The 22,330-nt window shown below is 53.7% G+C and overlaps 5 protein-coding genes across 5 annotated transcripts; 1 reads left to right on the top strand and 4 right to left on the bottom strand.

Annotated features, from left to right (window-relative positions):
• Window positions 1-660: 660 nt before the first annotated feature.
• COL26b_001750 (uncharacterized protein) lies at window positions 661-1,499 on the bottom strand (the record flags this gene model as incomplete). The annotated part of the gene is made up of 2 exons (XM_053174692.1): window positions 661-820; window positions 1,039-1,499. The coding sequence occupies 2 exons, from the start codon at window positions 1,497-1,499 to the stop codon at window positions 661-663; spliced, it is 621 nt and encodes a 206-aa protein (XP_053041315.1).
• Window positions 1,500-4,821: 3,322 nt separating this feature from the next.
• Window positions 4,822-6,900, top strand: COL26b_001749 (uncharacterized protein; the record flags this gene model as incomplete). Its single annotated transcript, XM_053174691.1, has 2 exons — window positions 4,822-6,330; window positions 6,388-6,900. 2 exons carry the CDS (start codon window positions 4,822-4,824, stop codon window positions 6,898-6,900), a joined length of 2,022 nt encoding a protein of 673 aa, XP_053041314.1.
• Window positions 6,901-7,336: 436 nt separating this feature from the next.
• COL26b_001748 (uncharacterized protein) lies at window positions 7,337-7,940 on the bottom strand (the record flags this gene model as incomplete). The annotated part of the gene is made up of 4 exons (XM_053174690.1): window positions 7,337-7,552; window positions 7,603-7,661; window positions 7,718-7,848; window positions 7,903-7,940. The coding sequence occupies 4 exons, from the start codon at window positions 7,938-7,940 to the stop codon at window positions 7,337-7,339; spliced, it is 444 nt and encodes a 147-aa protein (XP_053041313.1).
• Window positions 7,941-9,386: 1,446 nt separating this feature from the next.
• Window positions 9,387-9,881, bottom strand: COL26b_001747 (uncharacterized protein; the record flags this gene model as incomplete). Its single annotated transcript, XM_053174689.1, has 1 exon — window positions 9,387-9,881. One exon carries the CDS (start codon window positions 9,879-9,881, stop codon window positions 9,387-9,389), a length of 495 nt encoding a protein of 164 aa, XP_053041312.1.
• A 1,847-nt stretch (window positions 9,882-11,728) lies between these two features.
• COL26b_001746 (uncharacterized protein) lies at window positions 11,729-18,085 on the bottom strand (the record flags this gene model as incomplete). The annotated part of the gene is made up of 1 exon (XM_053174688.1): window positions 11,729-18,085. The coding sequence occupies one exon, from the start codon at window positions 18,083-18,085 to the stop codon at window positions 11,729-11,731; it is 6,357 nt and encodes a 2,118-aa protein (XP_053041311.1).
• Between the last annotated feature and the right edge of the window lie 4,245 nt (window positions 18,086-22,330).

Raw genomic sequence — 22,330 nt, 5'->3', positions numbered from 1 at the left:
TGAAGGCAGTGAAGGTGAAGACTCGGACGATCAGAGGAGTACGGATGGCAGCAACTCAGCGTACCCGCAAGAAGACAAGGTGAGTTTCAGCCCTCCCATTCCAAGTCATGGGACGTTGCGGCTGATGCTGGGTAGCACGTGTGCGTGGATTTGAGCGAAGTCATAATTTCTTCAGGAGTCTACTGGTCGTTGCTTCTCCAACCTGTTGATGACACATTGACAAAGTTCAGGAGAGTCGGGATGGCTCTGATATGGCCACGAGGATTGAAGGAAATAGATTCCGATGTCAAGACATTCGAGATTGTTTGATGGAACGGGCTTATGGAGGAGACGAAGGCCAGAAGCTTTGGCGAAGACTTCATGCTCTTTCATCTTTTTTGGTTGGGTCTCAATTTTGTATGTGGTTTTGTTTTAGATATATATCCCTTCAATAGGAATCAACACCTTTGCCTAATGATCGACTTCGCGGCATAAATGAGGTCCAAAAATAGGCGCCTGTTGCCAGCACCATTGATCCAATGTAGAAGGGCCATAAGGTATTAGCCAAGACTCTTGAGGGTATAGTTGGACGCAACATAAGAATACTTTTACAGTTGGCCGTGGTCTCCCCGTGGGATAATTCTCACACAAATATTAGACCATTTGCAAAGCTCAGTCACCTCACGCGTACGTCTCGCCAGCGACAAGTTTCTCCACAGGCCGCGAAGAAAAGCCCACTCGCCGGCGATCTCTGCCACCAGTACCATCCTCCGAGATGAAACCATACTGTAAGTGACGAGCCGCGACGTCGACCTCGTCCTGGCCAGCATGGGCAGCAGCGCTGATGGCCAGGGAACACGATCCCGTGATCGGCATCCCGGGTTCAATTTCCTAGCCGAAAGAACTAGGAGTAACAGGATCATGGCACTTCCGAAGCACAGAGACAACATAATGGGTGGCGGAGAGTACCCACTACCGGTAATGGGCCGACATGGTATTAGTTCGCCGCTGTTATCATAAATCTCGAGTTGTACGAGATATATATTTCGCGACACCGACCAGTGCATAAACGCCATGATGACCATGATGGGCACGATATAGCGGTACGATAGCTGTAGCCAGAATGTGCTTCGCTGCTCGCCGTAAGGCCGGGTTACTCGCATGGGCTTGCGTACCGATGCGAGCGGCTCGAATTTGCGAGAGAAGGCGGTGGTCAGGAGACATCCGACCTTGACAGCATTGAAAAGAATTACGATGTTCAGCAGCGTCGTGCTGACCTGGATTCTGCAATTTCTGGGGAACGGCTTGGCAAGGAAGTATAGAATCGGAGCGGCAAAGGAGCTCCCGCACGAGCCGGACTTCGAGTTGTCGCGACAGACGCCCTCGATCTTCCACGAAGATGCGTGGGCCACCAAATTGTCGAAGTCGCAGTTGCTTCCTGAGTTATCGTAGTTTCCCACATTGCCATGGCATAGCCAGTTTTCACTGTTGTCGGTGTTCTCGGCTTTGTGCGTCAACATCTGGATGATTGCTGTTGTTATTGGAGACCGACGTGACCAGCAGTAGATTCTTCCAAGACGATTCATATAATGAGTTTGATACACTTGGATACATTGTGAGTTGTCGATGCGCGTAGGGCCTCCGGCTTCTGCGGAGGCCTGAATCTCTTTCAGCTGCCTTATATTGGCTGTACCGGGCTCGCTCCATGCGTTGACGCTTTTGGTGAGTTCCGTGTCGTTCTATGCGGCTCTCTTGAGAAACTCTTGTGTAACCAATGCAGCTTGGTAATCGACCGACGATATAGTTGAGAAGATCACGGGTTTGTAGCTGAGAGGAGTTATTTCGGATTTCATCGTAACGATTGAATAAAGGGAAAAAAGCACCCTTACACTTGCACCAGGTGTAGTGGGATCGAGCTTAGAAATAGCAGAGCCCACAAACACACGCGCCAGAACGATATGTGTCCCAAATTACGCACACTTGGAACACCAATATCGATCCATTTGCCCTTCCTGTGTACTCTATCAATATCTCGTCTTGAAGGTGAGGATAGCAACTGCGCACAACTGTTGCTGGCGCGAAGAAACGCAGTGGACATGATGTTGAAGGCGAGGTCGGGCCACAGTGTGTCCTTCTTTCGATTCAATGCAGGAGCCTAAGTATACAAACGAAAATCATCAGCACCATGAACGAACCGTAGAATATGCAATCACTAACTTTCAAAGACGGTAGAAATCCCGTTCGAAACCCCGAAGCGGTATCGGACCCAGACAAGAACGCCCACGTTTGCAATGAGGACAAAAGAAGCAACAACAGCGCCCGCAGACACTGTCGTTCTCCATGAGTTCAGCCCCCTGATCTTACGATCAATAGCGGGCGGATCGTTCTCATATGTGGCAAGTCTAATTTGAGTCACAGGTTTCTTCGTCTCGATCGACATTATATCGGTTGCAAACGGCGATTGCATCGATTGAACGGGCGATTCGTGGCGACAACCCGTATTTGTAGCATTGCAAGCGAGTTCAACGGTTCTTAGATGTAGTGTGGGAATGCAGTAAGTAGAAGCTTTGCGGCGCTTTTAAACTGCGACGCGAACATCCTTTGGTGACAAAGTTGGTCTTCCCAAGTGTTCTTTCGACGGTTTCGTTTCACTAATCTTAGCTTTCTAAACACAGGGCTTGTCAGCTTCAAGCCACATCGCTTCTTCAACTGTCGGTCTGAACCTCGTCAAGCCTAGTTTAGCTCACTGAAAGCTTGCATGTTCAGCCCCGAGTTCCAATCTTGTGAGAGGCTTCGAGCTATGCCTAAAGCTGCCATATCAGCCTTCAAGGCCTGTAGGGTGTTCTTTCTGAGACCAGCCACTTGCTTCTGCACGCATGCCATGAAAACTGATTCATATTAATGAATTCTTCCCCTTCCACCCTCATCTGGAGCTTCGTCACAAAGCAACGCCGTGTCCGGCTCTTTCCCGGGTTCAGAGGCCATTGGTCTCCTTTGGAAGCCTCGTAAGCCATTGACCGTGGACGTTTTCTTCATACGGAATTGGGAGAAGCCGGATCCATTACGCAACCCTAGGCTGCCAGAGAACTCACGGGCAACATCAAATAGCAGACTATCTCGCAGACATCGCAAACGGAAGCTGGGACCAGTCACCTAATGGTGTACGTTGGCGTCCTGGAGCATTGCGGGCGCAAATCAATCGAACGTCACGAGAGATGTGCCCGTTCCGACAACGATGACTGTGTCTTAAATGAGCCACTAGCAACAAACTTCGAGCTCTCCAAGTACCAGGGCGACATCACAGACGATAGAAGCGACCATAATGGCGTGAAGAAGAGCTCTTCCATGCCGTGAAATAGAGCGACCCAAATGGGGAAGCACAGCCGCTCCTCGCCAAGCCATCGACGGAGAAATCTGTACATCACGATCCGCGGCAGCTTGCTCGGAATTCTTGTCGTTGGTTCCGAGAGAAGCATGATTTCAGCACATTGCTAGTCACTTCATCTGAACCGTTGGTTTAGAGTTCTCGCTGCGTCATCGCGGATCTATACAGCTTCTACGGTGGCGCGTTTTGCTTCGTCAGCGGCATCTCCCATTGTTGTAAGTAACCGCGCGGGAAGATCTCCCTGGATCTTGGCGTTCATCCTATCTAGCTCCACGCTCCACTTTGTCATCCGAATCCCGGCAGGGTATGTCCTAGTCTTCTTGCGGTGTAACTCATAGTGTACTGGATACCATTAAAGTCTGTCTTTGTAGCTGTCAGCGTGCGCTGCCCCATGGTTTTACTTGGCTCACTTGATAGCAATTTCTGTGATGGAAGAGCGATAGAACTTACAGGAGCTTCGTTGGCCGACACAGCCAATAAGGTTTGATCGTTGCAAAATTGACGAATCTCTTGATCAAAGGCCACTCGAGTTCTAATAGGCCGATCAAAGCATAGCAATGCAAGAGCCGAGAACAGAGTTCTCAATATGCGAATATCCAAGGTAGGGCTAATTTCTGAGACTCACCTCCATCCCGAAATGCAGATTCGGTAAGTAGAATTGAACAACAAATCATGAGCCGGTGGGATACATAAATGGCAAGACAGCGGGGGCCAGGCTGTGCCATACCATAGTAGGGACGTGATGAACTACATCTTACACCAGTCAGAGCTTCTAATATCTCACCAAATGAAGTTCCTAGCGGTCGGGACTCGGCGCTGTTGCGGATCATTAGAGCGTATGCGTTACTCTGCATCCTGTCATACCCTGTCAAACTCCATCTACGATGAAAGTAAGCTTAGAACTGCAGCTCATCGTGCTGCCGGAACTGCACTTCTGATTCCGAAAAGTAGCGCCAAGACATCTTCGTCATCGCGGAATTCGGAGTCGTGTAGCGTCGAGTTCTAGGCGACAAAGCTGGCCGTGCCTTGGTCTTACGCATGAGAAATCTGCTTGTATACTTGCCGCGCGGGAATTGACAACCCATCATGGATGGATCCCGGCCTCGAAAGCACAGAAATCTACGGAGGCTGGAGTTGAGACCGGTCGCCATCTCGCGAGAGTACGCAAGTAAGTCTTGGCCTCCCTATCGAGACTCGTCGATCGCATGATGAACAGAGTGAGAATGCGAAATCGCTGTCAAGAGTGCTGACGGAGCCCGAGATCACCAGGCTTAGCCGGCCGGGTAGATATAATGAATCGAAAAAGTTCCGAATTTCAGAGGCGGGGTTAACCAGATATAAATGAGCATGCTCACGCTTGAATATCAGCAGACTCTTAGTTTGATACCATCACCATTCCACATCCTCTATTAAATCACAGAAAATTGCACTTGGTTCTTCGTATCGGACTTCTCACCATGAGATTTATACTGCCTCTTCTTAGCGGCGCTGCTCTCGTTGCCAGTAGCAAGACGCCTTCCTCAGTGGCCCAACGTCGCACTCGTCAACAAGCTCTGCCTGATGTTGCCGACTTTGTTTTCCAAAACGGCTCCATCTACACCCTAGATTCCTCTTCAACTAAGGCCAGCGCTCTGGCCATCAAGAATGGCGCGATCATATATGTTGGCGATGACCTTCAGGCCCGGCATTTGATTGGGAATGGCACCAAAGTTCTTGACCTAGAAGGCCGCATGGCAATGCCTGGATTCGTCGATGTGCACATGCATGTGCTGCAGGCGGGACAGAATCTACTGAAATGCGACTTCAACTACCAACGTCTCAGCCGCCATCAGGTCTTAGACCATCTACAGGAATGCATAGACATCGACGGTACCGCTCAAGACACTTGGCTTGACGCTGTCAATCTCAACTACATTGCCATGGTTCTCAGCGGAGAAAGCCTTACCAAAGCGGACCTTGACACACTGAACACGACCCGTCCTATGTCTCTCCGGTCGAACGACTACCACACCTTCGTCCTCAACTCTCGTGCACTGAAGCTTTCCAATATCACCGACTCAACGACCAACCCCCCTGGCGGTGTAATCGAACACCTCCCGGATTCACAAGAGCCGTCTGGTGTTCTTCTCGACGGCGCCAACATCCTAATTGCTGGCCCTCCTGCTTTCACTGACGAGGAGAACGCCGAAGCCGGGCGTGCCGCGCTCCAGATTCTTCGGCAGAACGGCATCACCACTTGGCAAGACGCCTTAGCTACCAACGAGCATTGGGGCCCTTGGAACATTCTCAAAGAAAGTTCTGAGCTCAGCTCGCGTGGCTACTTTGATTACCGCGTCCAGCCTCCGCCGACATTGGATGCTGTTGATGCCGTCGTTGCAGAAACCATCGCCCTACTCGCGTCTCGAAATGACAATTCCACTGTGTCTGCCCAGCCAACTCTCAAATGGCAGGCAATCAAAGCCTTGTTGGACGGTATCATGCCCTTCTCCGCCCGCACAGCAGCAAACACAGATCCGTTCTTGCTCCCTGTACGCAACGGCACGAACGCCACCCAGGAATGGGCGCCTGATCCCAGTGCCATGGCCCCTTTGTACTGGGACCCTGAGATCTTGGCCAAGACTCTGGAAGGGCTGTGGCTGGGCGGCGTCGACGCACAACTCCACGTTGATGGTGATCGAGCTGTCCATGTCAGCTTGGATGCTGCAGATGCCTTCTGGCGCAATCACCCCGATGCTCCCCCGATTCGCCTCGCTCTCGCCCACGCCAGTCTTACACTTGAGGAAGACTGGCCTCGGTTCGCGGAGCTCGGCGTTGATGTGGTGTTCCAATACCAGTTCTCTCAACTAGCTCCGATGTGGATCCCGGACACATTCAACAGCATTGGCGAATATCGCATGGGCAACCTCGATGCCTATGCACATATCGAAGAAGCTGGACGCCCCACAGTGCACGGTAGCGACTGGCCTGTAAGTTCGTTCTCAAAATTTTTGTTTGACGTTCAAACGACTGATTTGTGACCTTAGGTCGATCCCCTTGATGTGTGGTTGGCACTCAAGGCCGGTGTTACGCGCCGGGGTGACCGATCCAACCCCAACTCTGCCGCATCATTCAGCGAGCTTTATGACGGACCGTTCCCTGGTAGAGGTATCTCCCGCGAGTCCGTCCTGAAGGGAGCCACCATCAACGGAGCCAAATTCTTGCGGGCCGATGAGCAAATTGGCTCTCTCGAGGTTGGCAAACTTGCGGATATCATCGTCACCGAGAAGAACTTCTTTGAAGTGCCCGATGAGAAGCTCGGGCGTAACAAGGTGCTGCTTACAATGCTCGGGGGTGAGGTTGTGTACCTCGAGGACGGTGCGCAGCCTACATTTGGGAGAGACATCGCGCCCAAGTTCCCCAATAACAATGCCGTTGCTGCGAAGATGGCCCGCAGGGTGATTGGCGGGCTCCACGGTGAGCATCTTGACACCCAGGGACGGGCCGAGGTGGTCAGGATGAGGAAGCGCCAGGGTTGTGGACATGGACACGCACACTAGAACATGCAATCTCGATGAGAACGGCCGGCTATATGAGGACTGAGATGTGATTGGAAGAATGTGCTAGAGAACCATTGTACGCACATCACCTTCGCCGAATAATATTGCCGCAACTCCTTCTTAGATAAAGACAATAGATGATAGAGGAGTCTTCACTTTCGTAGTAAATCGAAATATCTTGGGTACATGTTACTACTCTTGCCTTTCCTACCGATACGTCATGTATGTTAACACGTTGTTGGGCTGCCAGGCCGAGACTGGTGTTCAATTTGGTACGTGGCTGTTCGGCGCACTTGCTGAGTAGAATCACCTGTCAAAACTCGAACCAAATCATCAACAAAGATAGAAATGCTAATTGAGAACCCAGAATCTATTTTGGACGCCGTTATTATGGGGGTATATGTATTATGTATAAGTGCACCTCGCTTTTGGCCTGTTAAATGGGGGGCAAGGGTGTTCCGAAACCATCAGTTCTGTCGGCCTTCGAGGTCCAGCAGACCTGGCTTGCACCACAACCGCGCCAGTTGAACATGTCTGAGGGGGTCCAGCAAGAGCTTTCGGCAAACTGCTTGCCGCAAAGTCCGTGAACTTCGTTACCGCCGAGCCATCCATCATCGTTGGCACCGTTGACGTCGCCATCAATAGCGTGGAACTGTCCATCATCAGCAACGTGTCACTAGTAACTATATGAGAACAACTTACGTATGGGCCGCTGTAGGGAGCGTCGTGGATAAGAGGGTCCGTGAACCAAGGACCGTCGCCTTTGGGAATTGGTTAGTGGCATTGTCAGGGATATCTTGGGATGGGAAGAGCTTACTGTAAACGAATCTTCCCTCGGATCCCTTGACTACAGCCTTAGAGGCCTCTTCGTCGATCTGCATGCCGATAGCGCCCTGGTCGGTGATACAGGCGCAGAGGCGGTGCTTGGCAGCGTTGACGTTGGCCGCCCTGGAAGAGTTTAGTCCTGAGTCGCAAAAGAAAGATACCGGGAGGTCAACATACATCAGCAAGACCGCCAGAAAACCGAAAATTCTCGCCATTGTTGATTATTAGGATGTGTCAAGTGTGGAGAAAAAAGGAGTGTATGGAGTTAAGCAGATCAGATTGATGAGAGAACGAGTGTCGTGTGATCATTCAACCTCGCCAACTTGAAGGAAGCAGTATGGAGCTATATACTGAAATTCACAACACCCAAAACGCAGCAAAGGGGCCACAGACGAGCAAGAAAAACATTCAGATCAGCGCCAGTGAATCGGTCTGCCCGATATGTCACGATAATAATACCACCCAACGCCAAGGCGGCCGGCCCGGTACATTCGTAGATTGCCAAGACCAGGGACATGCCTATTTAAATCCTCTGTGCACTAATCACCAGCCAGGCATATCCTGAGTTCCTTATGGGGATTTTTGGAACTTTAAATGAACACTACCTGAACTGCCAGTCGTTTTGACTCTTGACTCAAGAGCAGTCAAAAGTCGTAGTGGGGCCCATCGCCCCTGGATTTCGCCCCCGGTGCCCGTTCCGGACGGCGGGGGCGGGGACCCCGGCTACGAAGACCCGTGACGGCACACGACAACATACCTCAAGCGGAGCCGGCGAGGAATTAAGCGTCAACAAACATGATGCCAAGAGTCCTTATTGAAACAGCGAAAATGACATGGAATTTGGAATGTTCTATGACGGAATGGTGGTAGTTGTGTCATACTGCTACCATATAACCCGAGCGCAGACACCATCGTGGACTTCCAAAGTCGAATTACTTGCACCTTTGAGCTCGTAAAATTTTCCATCCCAACCGGGACAGGATCAGCAGTGAGCGGGCGACTCATTACAACTTCGGGAACGGTGCTCAGGATATCCCTCACGATGCGGTGAGCGAGTCGCTCTGACAACAAGATGGATACCTGGCTGCTTTTGGACACTAAAAGTGGTGGAAAGGTGTAGAACCTGAGTGGCTTGAGCAAGTTGAGTCCCGGTCTCCGCGAGTCTTTCAACCTCCTCTTCTCATGATCATCCGATTTACTTCCCAAACCACATGAAATCAATGGTTACTCTACCCTGGAAGGCAAGATTACCAGGCCGGATCGCATGACTGAGGTCGCTTATCGAAGAGATGTGGTTGCTCAAGTCATTGGCAAATGCCTCACCTTGCAGCTGTTGATAACTCCTGAAAGTCATATTTCGTGATTGGACAACGAAGTACACTTGGACATCTTGTCCATCGGGCATAGCACGATACTTCACTACTGTGTCTGGGACTCAATGTAACTCATTTATGCGTTTCAATATGTTTCATGTTTCAAAGCAGTGGTAACTAGACGCAGCTGTTCTCCAGCCGGTACAAGAATGTGTACAAAACAAACAAGTCAGAATTATGACAGCGAAGTCTCCTTAGGTCTGGGTAGACTTGTTCCGCAAGCCCCACACTCCATCGTATCGATCCATGTCAAGAGCCCAGACCTTTCACCTCCGAAAGCCTCGTCCTCTAACCGGAGGTAACGTGAAGAGGGCCGTTGCCGTCATCAACAGGGCACCCGGGTCCGTCCGAGTCAAACTCGACAACACAGCTGCCGTCGATTCCGATAGAAATCCCGATGAACTCGGTGTCCTTCTGCTGCGTGCCGCTGCCGAGCTCGTTGCCGTCCTTGGTGCTGACGTCGCACGTCTCGGGGATGCCGCCAAAGTCGGACTTGCAGTGGAACACGCGCGGGGTGTCCCAGCAGGAGCCCTCGATGGTGAAGGTGCGGCCGTTGCCCGTGTTGTAGCAGGGCGAGTGGTCGCTCGGGGTGGAGTCGTCGTAGATGGCATCGCCGTTGTCGTTGATGATGGCGAAGCCGCTGTAGTGCCCGCTCTGGGAACCGGCGCCGGGCCCGCTGATGGTTGAGAAGCTGCCCGAGGACCAGACCACGCGGAGGTGCTCGGCGTAGGCGGTGGCGGAGAGGCCGAGGAGCCCGAGGAAGAGGTTGCGGATGAAAGACATTGTAATGATGATATGTGTTTGTATGAGAGGTGTGTTGGTGAAGCTGGGTGAAGAGTGAGGAATGTAGAGTTGTTGCTGATACTGAGATGCTTTCTTTCCGTGACTTGACACAGGCTTTTATACGTTTATTCTGCTTGCTAAATACTTTGAAGGATGGCAATCCCCGTTTGCCCGACGTCTTCGAAGCTCAATAAGCTGATATCATAGCATCGTGATGCTTCTCAACTCAACTCGGTGCCTAGCACATCGTAAACAGTCGTTCTCCGCCAAAGGAAGTTCTTTTGTTGCCTGGTCCAAGTCAGAAAACTTCTCTAGTGAGACCAGACTGCCATCAGCGAAGGGGAAAAACTGGAGAAGACTCATCGATGATCTTAATGAAGCACACACGCGGATAGGACAGAGAACGACTGACCGTGATGGCAGACCCCATGGGACAGAATAAGCCTCGCGATCCACTGAAGGAGTTATTCACCCAGTTTTCTTACCCACTTGTGGGAAACGGTTGTATGGCGGAGCAGCTACATGGCCATCGCGCAGTGCAATAACACACGGTCCTTGTGCTAATACCTGTCCAAAGAGCCAAGTATATTGTCACGACACTGTGCTAGTGTTAAGAGCTACCAAAACATTAATCACCATCCAAGTGTTGCGAACATAACCTTTATTTTAGCATGCCTTTGATTTCACCATTGATTGTTGTTTCCAATCATAAATAGCCTGGCTGCGTAGCCGCATCTGCGACCTGACCGCAAACAAGAGCACCTCAACACCCATCTTGGCATCCTCAACTCCCGAGCCGTACCCGTCGCCAGGATCGCAACCCCGGTCGCGCATTTGGATCTCTTGTCCAAAGTCGGCAGAGTTGAGTACCAGAAGAGAAAACTTGGCAATCGATCAAGAGGAACGAGCTCGGTCTCGATCCACAACCAACGCGAAAGCCAACCACGAACCACACAATAATGGTGCCTGCTGAACCCGGGGCCGAGCCTTCGCCTCGTTCCCAGTGCCAATCATGGTCATTCATGCTTAAGATACACAGTTGAGTGGAGCGTCGTCGCTTACGAGCGTGGCCTTGTTTTCAAACGATCGGCATTGCATCAGGAACGGGTGTACCCACCCGGCATAGCCGCAGAAATCCTCCGCGGCAGAGTGCGGCTGCCACCGTCCCGCCGATCTGAATGTTTGCTCCCTTGCCTGGACCGTTCGTCAGAGTCTGTCAGGCTTCGTGGTTCGCGCGTCTAGTCTTCGTTGATTTGGTTGATTGGTTCACGCCGCCATGTTCGACCGTCTAGGCAGCCGTTTAGTAGCCAAGATAAAATCGACGATCGGGCACTCCACACCATGTGTCAGACAGAACACTTGTTAAACGAGAGAATCATCAGTCTCTATTGAGCTAAAGCCAATTCGGGCGGGCAAATTATTACTATATACGTTTTGTGTAGTTGTAGTAGTGTGTAGGCAAAACGCAAAGACAGGCGTAAAAGCGAGCGACCTGTAGGCCTCCCCTTGCAAAATCGATCCATCCTCCATTCATCGTCATTTTCTTTTCCCGCTATGCATCAGGAAAGTACAAAGGAAAATTACTTTAATACCTCTCCCTTGATATCCCCAAACAACAAATAGTTTCGTGTCTCGGAGAAATGAAGGAAGGGCAGTGTGTCCATCATCTGAGTGTTGTATGTGTATCTTCTCAGCAGGATGTTGTAGTAGTTGTCTTGCGAAAAAGGGGGTATCATCATTCTAGTGTGTCCAGTCTTGGGCTCAAAAGCATGCTGCGTCAAAGATTGACTGCGGTGCGAAAGACAAAGGAAATCCTCCACATTTCCACTGGTATGACTGAAAACTTCTTAATCCTCAAAGAAGTCATGGTCGTCAAAGTCGCCCGGGTGAGCATCCGAGTCGTAGCCGCTGGATCGCAGCATCGGCGGCGGAGGCGTCATGGGTTGGTGTTGGCTTGATGGACGATGAGCAGGCGGGCTCTTCATCGACACCGACGGTCCGTTGGTGACGGAAGGTCCCCGGGCGCGTGCTTGCAGTTGTTGCGGAGTGTATCGGCGGCCAGTGGTCTGGAACGCCGTAGGTTGAGGCTCCTCCGTGTGCGTAGGAGGGGTCTGGCGAAGGCCAGATGCTGGGGGCGTGAGCAGTCCACCAAGGAGACCGTTATTGGCTGATGTCGAGGAGGTGGATCTGGATGGCGTGTGATTGCTGTTGAAGGCAGAGCGAGAAGATGATGGGCGAGCGGGTGCGCCAGCAGATCTGAAGGCGGGCGCCTGGGACTTGCGCCAGTTACCCCAGGCGGCAGCCAAGGGGCCGACAGCCTGAGCAACCCGCGGCGTCGCAGCTTCCCTCAGAGATTGCGCAATGTTGGGCAAGTTGATGGCAGATCCGCCGTTCATGGCACGTTCACGCTCTTGCTCCTCCATCTGAAGGTTCGCCTTGAGACGGATGGCGGCATCCTTAACAGCCTCCCTATCGAAGTCCTGTGCGGAGAGCGACAGGATGATGTCTTGTAGGTCACCATGTCTGACAGCAAGAAGCTCGCGCAGCCAGGTGATCTCATCATCACGCTTGGTGATTTTGGCGGGGGCCTCGGGATCAAGCTTGTCGACGGTGGACTCGAGTTCCTCGATGCGCTGCTCACGAGCCTGAAGCTGCTCTTGCAGGACCATGATAGATTCGCGGAGGGCCTGCGGCGAGATCTTCTCCGGCAGCTCCATGCCCTTGGACACAGCAGCGGGCGCGGCAACGGGCGCGGCAGCCTTGGGCTGAAGGGCAGCCAAAGTCTGAGTTGGCTCGACACCGGCTGACTTGGCCGCCTGAACAGCAGCACGGGCAGCCTCCCTGGCAATCTCGACCTTCTCCTCGAGATGAGCAATGCGGTCCTGCAGATGCTCGGTCTTGGAAGTAGAAAGGCTGAGACGCTCAAGCAGGTTCTGCTCCGTCTTCTGGGCGTCTTCGACGGCATTGTTAAGTTGTCGTTCCCAGCGAGCCTGGATATCCTCAACTTCGTTCTGGTGCTTGCGCTTGAGCTCCTCGATGGTTTGATTCTCGCTGGCCTGAGCAGCCTCGGCCATCATCTCGGATTGGGCCTTGGAAGTCTCCATATCCATGGTCAGCTGGTCATTGTCTGCGCGGAGCTTAGCGATCTGCTCCTCAAGCTCCTCACGAACGACATTGACATGGTGGTTGGCCTGGTCGATCTCGTGCTGCATGGCGACGCGAGTGCGCTGGACCTCGCTTGCGCCGGACTCTCTGGCCTCCTCAAACTCGCGTTGACATCTCAGAGCGGACTGGTGCAGCTTGTGGTTCTCGGTCTTCATCTCACCAAGGATACCCTCGAGACGCTTGCACTCGTTGACAGCACGCATGCCTTGGCGTTCGCCACTCTCCAGACGCTCAAGCTCGGTCTCAATGCGCTCGCGAGTGCGTGCCTCGGCTTGGAGCTTGGCATCAAGAACCTCTTGTCTGGCAACGAGGGCTTGCTCGCGCTTAGTGCGACGAGCATTCTCCTCAGTGACCTCGCGAGCGGCATGCGCCATGTCGTCTTGGAGGGCAACAAACCTGGCACGCCAGCTTTCTCTGACGCGCTCATTCTCCTGCAGTTGAGTGCCAAGGGTGTCAAGGAACTTTTGCAACTGCTTGTTCTCGTTGACGGTCTCGTTGAGGTCGATCTGCTGGCGGCGGGCGGTTTCAACGACGCGCTCAGCCTCGGATCTCCAGCGGTTGGCTTCGTGAGTAGAAGCCCGAAGCTCATCTTCCATCTGGTTGATCTTGTTCGTAAGCTCAGTCTGCGACTGGGTGGCACTCGTCTGCGCGACCTCCATAAGCGCCATGCGCATCGTCTGGTTGGATGTGCTCTGCTCGAACGCCTTGATCTTGTGTTCGCGCTCTTCAACATCCTCACGGAGACGGACTTCCTCCTCGGAGGCGATGCGAAGCAAGCGCTGAACCTCGGAAAGTCTATCTTCGGCGGTACGGCGGCCCTCAAGTTCTTGCTGGGCTCTCTCCTCCTGGTGCTTGAGCTTCTCCTCCAAGTCGTTGATGCGGTTGTCGAAAATGCTGCGATTCATGATTTCAATCTCAACACGAGACTCTGCTGCTTGCAGCTTGCGTTCAAGCTCGGATGCGAGATCTTGAGCGTCACGCCGGTCGGCGACCTCCTTCTCAACTCTGGTCTGCTCAGCGTACAGACGCTCCTCGAGGTCGATAACCTTAGCCTGAAGCTCGCTGAGCTTGTTGTTGACAGCCTCATCGGATTCGCGGTCAGCCGTAGGCAGCTGAGATGGGGTTGGCATGCGCTTCTCGACGGCTTCTTCGACAATGTTGCGGAGGTCCTCGCCACGGAAGTCCAGACGCATCGAAGCGCCAAACTGCTCTCTCATTTCTTCCAAAGCACGGAGGACGGCGACACTGGTCTCGTCAGATGGAGGAATAGAGGCTGCGACAGGAGCCGCAGGAGTAGGGATGTTGCGCTGCTGGACTGCGAAAGCATCCAGTACGGCGGCACGAATGTGCTCCATACGTCTGTCGCGGCGCGGGCTCATAGAGCGACGAGGCACAGGCTCCTCATCCTCGTCGTCGGCGTCACTGTGCTGAATCTCTGCCGAGACACTGCGACGAACCGAGGAAGACGCCCTGCGCGAACCGCCACGGAGGGACTGCTGGATAGAGAGCAGAACCTTCTCCATGGGAGCGAGGCGGGTAGCAAGAAGGTCGTTGACACGGTCATTGACACGGCCATCGAAGAACTGCACACGCTGCTCGAGCTTGGCCTGCTCCTCGTCGCTGAAAGCTCCTTCCCAGTCGCTCTGCTCAGCACTTCCGTTGTTTAGGTTGGTAATGGGAGCATCGAAGGACTGAGCGCTCAGAGGAGGATCGATGAAAGGGTCCTCAAGCTCTGTAGACGGCAAAGCAGACTCGCCAGGGAGCCCGTGGTAAGAGCGGGTAGGGCTCGAGGTACCGCTGCGGTATTGTCCAGTAGCAGCGGGTTGCAGACGATAAGGCGAAGTGTGGGTGACCTGGATGTTTCGGTGCGGACTGGCAGGTTGATACCTGAGATCGATGTTTGACCTGTTCACGCCCAAGGTAGGGTCGTTCTGGTTGAGGTGATCCATGATGGCATCGATCTCCTCAAAGGTGGGTTCACGGATCTCTCCGTCCTCAAGGGACTCAGTTTCCTCCTTTTCGTTGAAATCCAAAGCAGCAGCGGCCTGCGACTCGTCCACGTATTCAGCGTCGGACACGACGTAGTCTTCAGGCACCTCAGACTCGTCTTGCTCAGGCTCAGGAGCTGGCGAGGGGGATGCGGCGAATCGAGAAGCCGCAAGACCCTTAGGCTTAGGCGGGCTGGCGAAACGGGAAGCACCCAATCCCTTGGCCTTCTTCGGCGGCGGTGTCGGTGCACGCGGCGAGGGCTCGCGGGGAGGCGAGGGGGCAGCGGCTTCAATACTGGGGACGAACGGCTCGATGGTGTCTTCTCTATCACGTTCATCCTCATCGTCCTCTTCAGTCTCCGTCTCCTGTGTAGGAGCACCCCAACCGCCACCGGGAATAAATGCCCTAGCAGTGGCAGAAAGCGACTTGTTGTGGCCCTTCTTGTAAGTGTCGATACCGAAAGGCCTGGCTTCGTTGAAGTTCTGCAGCTCGTCCTTGGAGTCAAACTCGAAGGGGGCCCAGTTCGATTGCTGCTGGTCAGGGGAAGTGTCCGAGGGGCTGGTAGCAGTGACAGCCTTGGAATCCGTGGGTTGCTCGGAAGCTCCGGTAGAAGACATGGTCGTGTCTGCTGGGGTAGGAGCCTGCTCGTCACGTTCAGAAGCCTCCAGTTCGTCCTTCTGGGAGACTGGCTGCAAAGACTGATACGAGGTGGGCTCAGGCGAAGGCTCTGCGAATTGAGGCACATCGTCTCCGTCTCCACGGGACGCCTTCGCTCTCTTGGCCCGAATATCATTGACCGGACGACCGTCAGCGTCTTCTGTCAGTCCATCCTCATTCGATGTCTTATTATCGCTGCTGCTTGGACGAACAATGGGAATAGCCTTGGACTTCTTCGCGGTCTTGCCAGTGTCAGAAAGGTTCAGATCAATGTTGCCAAAGATCGAGCCATGAGTCGCGTGGCTCTCGCTACCCGATGTAGGGCTGGCAAGAGAATCCGAAACATTTCCGAATGGTGTGAAGGCGGGCGCGTCTGGTCTGAACTTGGGACCAGAAAAGCTAAAGTCGCTCTGACCAGGTGAGAAGACAGGGGCAGCAGCATTAATCTTGGATGAAGTGGATCCTGCACCAAACGAGTTCGCCGAGGGCGAAGTGATGGACGGCGCAAAGGTGCCTGCTTGGAATACCGTGGGCTGGAAAGGCTGGAAGGCGTTGGTGTTACCACCGCCAAAGCTAAAGCTGGTCTTGGACTCGTGGCCGGGATTAAACTTAAATTCGGGAGCCTTGACGTTGAGCTTAGAGAACGATGGCTTGCTAGCATGGCTGCCTCTTCTCTGCTGGCCAGAGCTGCTGTTGTTCGATGCCACGTCATTCCACGGGTTGCTTTGGGTGGAGAACGATCGCTGATGCTGTTGCAAAAGCGTTGTGAGGTTGAAGTCTTGCACGGGCGTACCAAGGTTGCTGGGGTTTGTCTCGATTTCAGCGGCCTCGTCGATCCTCTGCGAGTCAACTTCGTGCCAACCAGAGAAGCTGTCAGTTCTGGGCCGGTTCTCATCGTGATGAGCAAAGAAATTTTGTGACAATGAGTGGCCACGGCTGTGAGGGCGCGGATGGTGTAGGACTGGGCCGTTGCCGTCCTGCTTGGCAAACTGCTGAGGCTGGAAGTCTTGAGGTTGGAATTCCTGGGGAACGAACTCCTGAGGCTGAAACTGTTGAGGCTGGAAAGCCTGGGGAACGAACTCCTTGAAGTGCACAGATGGCTCTCTTGCGTGAGAAATAGGGGGTTGTTCGTCTGGGATATGCGCGAATTGCTCAGCTGCAGACTCCGCGTTGTGGGGGCTGTAGTCAACGTGCTCCAGTTCGTTCCGCATCTGTTCCTCGAGGTGATACTCAGCCTCGTCGATCTCGGCCTGGAGATCATCGCTGTTCCTCTGCGCCGCCTCAGACGGCTTCGGGGGCTCCTCGGCGGCCTCCTCTTCTTCTTCATCTTCTCGCACTTCCTGCAGACGAGGCGACGCTCTAGCAGGCTGCTGTTGCTGCTGCATGAATTGATGGGGCAACATCGGGTATTGCAAAGACTGGTGTCTCTGGTGCGCATTGAACGCAGGACTACCTGTTGGCGCAAAGCCCTCCGGAGTAAAGGGAGAAACAGGAGAAAGGATACCATTGAGCAATGACGGCGAGTCGGTTCTGTGCTGGCCCCAACCGAGGGGTGACGGCTGGTTGCCAAGCTGGAAAGGCGAATGTCCCATGGGAACCGAGATGGACTGTCGGGCGTTGTACTTGGCCGGATGACTGCCAAATCCGACAGGTGAAGCAATGCTGGGGCTATGAGTATGCGACGCGCGTCCGGGCATGAACTGCGATGGGAACGGGAAGCCAGCATGGTTGCTTGATGCCGACGACGTCGGAAGCGGCGGAGAGAATGGCAAAGGTGGGTATTGCGCAGAAGCCTGTCGGCTGGGCTGCGATGCGGCCGGCGAAATCGAGGGTGCCGGTGGCTCGTCGTCTCCGAAGGACACTCCGAGAGCTCGCAATTTGGCTTCGTTGAGCTCATTGACATAGTTTTTCCAAGCGTTCAAATCAGGCAATGTGACCTTATACACACGCTCCGCACGCTCTCGTGCCATGTCTTCGAAGGAGGGCCATCCGTCTCGACTTTGAGAATATCCAGTCGGTTCTTGGTATGTGCCCTCCGCTGCGTCCAAGTCAAAGCCGCTGATGTCGTATCCAAGCTCTTGCCATTCTCTGAACATTCCTTCAACTTCAGTCTGGTTGAGAGGCCGAGGCGCTTGGCCAGGGCGTCCACGTTCGTCGTCTCTGGGAACAAGAACCATAATATTCTTACCCTTCCACGGAACCTTCTTCTTCACTCGGGGAGTCATAGTCGGCTCTTTAAAATTTACCCTCGCAGATGCGCTCCTCTTTGGTGTAATGGGCGTCTTCGTTGAGTCGCCGGTGGCCGCACTGGCGGCCCTCCGGGGGGTCGTGGGAACATGAAGATCTGGGTGTTCGGCGGCCATGTCGGCCTTGGAGAGTTCGGGGCTCTCCATATTTGCGTTTGGTGATTTTGCTTGTGGCGTCACGTCACCCGGCTTGAGGGTCTCGGCGCTGGACCGGGTACGGGGGTGTCGGGGTGCCAAATGCGGGTCGGGGGCGGCGCGACGTGTGTTGGCTTTCGGTGTTCGCAAAGACTCCTTGTCTCGCCACGCAGCTTCGTCTGCGGATCCTGAGCCGCTCAATGAAGAGTGCTCACTACCGTCGCTAAACCAGTGGCGGCTTTCTGAATTCTCGCCTGCGGTGTGCTGGCGAATCCAATCCTCCGTCAATCGTCGCGGTTGCCGTCGGGCGCGATTCGCAAGGACTTGGGCTGCGCTAAGATACGGTTCGGCGTCGTTGCCGTCTAGGTCTGCCGCGTCGTCGTCGGAGTTCTCTCCAAGAGTCAAATTTGGAGGCGGACGAAGAAAAGGGGTATCAATCGCAAGATGGTGGAGTATTGGCGAGCCGTCGGATTCGTCCTCGTCGCTGTCGAAGCTCTGGTCTCGAAGATTCCTCGTTTCTTCGGTGGAATAAGGCGAGCCCCAACTTGCAGTCACGTACTCTTCTTCTGGTTGGTTGCTCCTCAAAATATCCCTGGCCCGGCCGGGAAGCCTAGGGGCAGGAAGCGGAGGCAGAACGGGGGAGGACCCGAGGTCCTCGCCGTCGGCGGCAGTAGATGTGGACGAAAGAGCGGGAGACGTCGGAGGTGATGGCCGACGAGGTCCAAAGCCGTCCTGTGCAGAAGCAGCAGGAGGAGGGATGGTCGGTTCCTGTTGAGGAGACGTCTTCGTGGGACTCTGTGCGGATGGAGAAGAGAGGTCAATGTGGCGTTCTTGTCGCGCGATGAAGGTAGGTACGTGTCGGGGCAGGAATGCTGGCAATGTTGCAGATGACTTACCACGGTGAGATCAGCGCAGACGATTGAGTCGTCTGCAGCCAAGTCTCTGTTTTCGCGTCGAGGACCCTTTGTTCATCAGCCCTCTCTCGTTCGTGACAGCACGCACTCACAAAAAGCAGGCCGCGAGAAAAAGAGCGAACGGACGATGCTGTCGAGGTGTTGTTGACAGGAATAAGGGGGTGGAGGAGAGGGAAGGCCCGTGTAATTTGAGATGGGGACTCGCTCTGTGTATATTTGGGGCCCGGCGGTTTTTTTGGTCGCGACGCGTATTTTTTTGGGCGGGTGTGGCAGAGAAAAAAAAAGACAGCCCAGCAGGAATAAGGTATTATTTGCACAGGTTGCGCGCCCCGGTTCAGGGATCACAGGACGGGGGTTCGTTGCAGAAATGAACTGGGGAAAATTATCGAATAAGGAGCGACATAAAGGCGGAAGCAGAAAGACGGCGGCGGCGATTCGTAGGTACCGGCCGCATTGGGATCACAGCTCGATAGCTTGACGATGTGAGGAAGAGATGTGATCTGGATGTTTTGACGGGGCGTCGGAGGGGGGAAAGAAGACAGAGGAGGGAAGAAGGAGGACAGGACGTTCTAGTGTGACGCGAGGTGTCGGGAAGGAGGTGAAAAGAAAGTGAGAGGACTGGATGGGCCGGGGGAGGTTGAGGTAAGGCGATGCAGCCAAAGGCAAGGTCAAGGTCCAGGTCCAGGGCAAGGTAAGGCGAAAGGCAAGGACGGACAACGGGAAGCTACCTCGTGCTTGGAGATGGGTGCCAAGTGGTGGTTGAGCAGTCGCGTTGACTCGAGGTATTTGGCAGCCAGAAACTCGTGGCAGGATACATGCACAGACAGCGAGCCGGGGACCAGACGATTTAGGCAAGGTACAGGTACCGGCACGGGTAGCGTACAGGAACGGTGCAGGTAGGTAAACCGCAGTTGATGTCCGTTGAGGCAAAGAACACCTAGCATCATCATTGAAGCTGGGTGGGTAGGCAGCACTTGCAGCACCTCTTTCATCATCCTTCAAGACTCCGAACAGACAGCCAGCAGAGCACAAAACAGACCCGTCAATTTACACAGGCCGCAGTCCCATTGAAGCAGCACATCAGGCACGCAATGATGGGATGGGACACGATGGGCCTGGACGTGGGATTCCTTGGACCGCTCTCGTGGGGCCAGTACCAGTGGCACGAAGAGATTGGCCGCTGTCATCTGCACATGCACAAACGCCGGGATCTCCTTCTGCTGGAAGCAGCGATCAACCACCACTCGAAAGACTCGGCATCCAGGTGCATCCAGACACAGGACAGCTGGCACTAATCACTTGCACGAATGACGAGAAGACCGTCCGTCTCCCTCTGTCCCAAATCCACAACGAATTTTGGGGAGACGGAGCGAACGAACGAACGGGGGACCCTGCCTGCCTTCCTTCCACACTTTCCAATGGGATGGACTGGGGCAAGGCCAAAAGCCAGGGACAGGCCGGCAAAAAGGACGCCAACGGCACAGGTGCAGTAAGCGGCCCATGTTTGTTTTAATGAGCATCCCCGCTAAGGCCACGGGACCGAGCCCGCACGAAGCCAATGTCGTCTGGCTAGGCCGATGAGGAGTACTTTCCCTGGAGGTGTTCTCACCAGCGAACAACATGTACTTGCTATCAACCCGGCCCGTTCCCCCCGGACTCACCTCCCTTCTTTTGCATCACTCTCCAGCCGTGGGTGATTTCCGCCGGATGAAAGCCCCGCTGCTTGAATTCCTAGACGACATCGTATTTGCCAATGGCTCGATTGACGGCCCGCGATGCTGGATATTTTCACGTGTTGAGCTCTCTCCTCCGACTGCACGTGTGTAAAGCAGCTAGATATTTCTGCTTCACTGCGACACCATACTGGATAATGGATCCGAGCCACACTGACACTTGCCATTGTCGTCGTCTCGACCTGCCTGATCCTGAAGTGGGCTTCAACCTTCCACCTGCCCCAGTGGCCCAGACGGCGCTGCTGTCACGGACTTTGTGGCTTGCTGCAGGAGAGGAGCGCAGCTTGCATGCGTTTGATAGCTAGACGGGTCCCCTTTTTTGCCGATGCTTTGCATGATGACAGGCAATAGTCCCCTCTGCGGGCTGCATTTGGATGGATTCAATCCTCTTGGAGGGTCTTTGCAGCACAATTGTAGAGCCGCATGGAGTAGAGCAGTCGCAGACACAAGGGTGGTCCTCTGGTAACTCGACGCCAAAAAAAAAAAAAAAATGCCGTCATCAAAATCTTTCTCGGAACTTTGGACGTGTCATCCAACTTCGAACATGCAGGACATCGTACCCAATGTGTGCATGCCGGTTTGAATAGGCGGTCCAAGAGAAGACCCATCTTCAGCTGATGGCCATTTCATCCAGTCTCCCACACACGAGAGTACCCATATCCGAACTTCAACCCATCCATAGCAAAACATGCAGGAGCAACTAGTTCAAACCATTTGCCAATTGGGATGTTTGTTTCAATCCGAGACATTGTCTTTTCACAGCAAGGCGGGAGAAATAAACGCGGTTCAGATAGACAGAACGCGTCGAGAAAAAAAGACACCAAAACCGGGGCCGAGAGGGAGCTTGGGGCAAAAACATTCCAGCACCGAAAACAACGTTGTTCCTGAAGTTTGGCAATGTTAGATTGTTTAGTTCATGTGGCTCGTGTGGCTCATTCATTTGGCACTCTTGCAGGTGCTTCCCGGTTCATGTAGGTTTGCTTAAATGAAGCCGGCCGGCACGCGGCAAACTCGTCCAAATGTCCGTTTGGCTGTCCGGTGCCAGCTTCCATGCGGATTGCACTGACATCTCGTTTGCTTTACAACCGACCACTTTTCATATACAAAGATGAGATCCGGCCCATCTTGAAAAGTGAGGCGTTGGAGTACCATCGGTCTCCATTTCCTCTCTGACCCTGCTGCTCCACATGTTAGTCCGGTCGAGTCTTGGTCAACCGCCTTCTAGAGATGCCCACTTGAGTGAGGGCATTCCCACATCTCGGCCATCTCATGTCAACGCATGATATTTGGGTCTTCATTGTTCAGACCTTGAATTCATCTCCAGGTACATTATTCATCGTGAAAAGCTTCACACCCGCCAGACGGACAACCGCCGGATATCAACCTCACTCTTCTTTCTTAAGAGAGCCAAAACGCCGAACCCCAGCCCTAGTCGAGCAACTCAAAATCCACCCCTCTTATCTGTTATTTTCACCCTCACTGCTTCCTCCTTGGCACGCTGAAAACTCTCGAGCCAGGCAGCCTTCCCATACACACATGCCGTACGACGTCCGGCCAAACCACATCATACATTGTCATAGAAAAATTCGGCTCATCCCACAAAGAACCCC

This window comes from Colletotrichum chrysophilum, assembly GCF_026319265.1.
Source record: "Colletotrichum chrysophilum strain AFK26 chromosome Unknown scaffold_8, whole genome shotgun sequence".
Taxonomy (NCBI): domain Eukaryota; kingdom Fungi; phylum Ascomycota; class Sordariomycetes; order Glomerellales; family Glomerellaceae; genus Colletotrichum; species Colletotrichum chrysophilum.
This window is presented reverse-complemented; position numbering and strand designations above follow the sequence as displayed.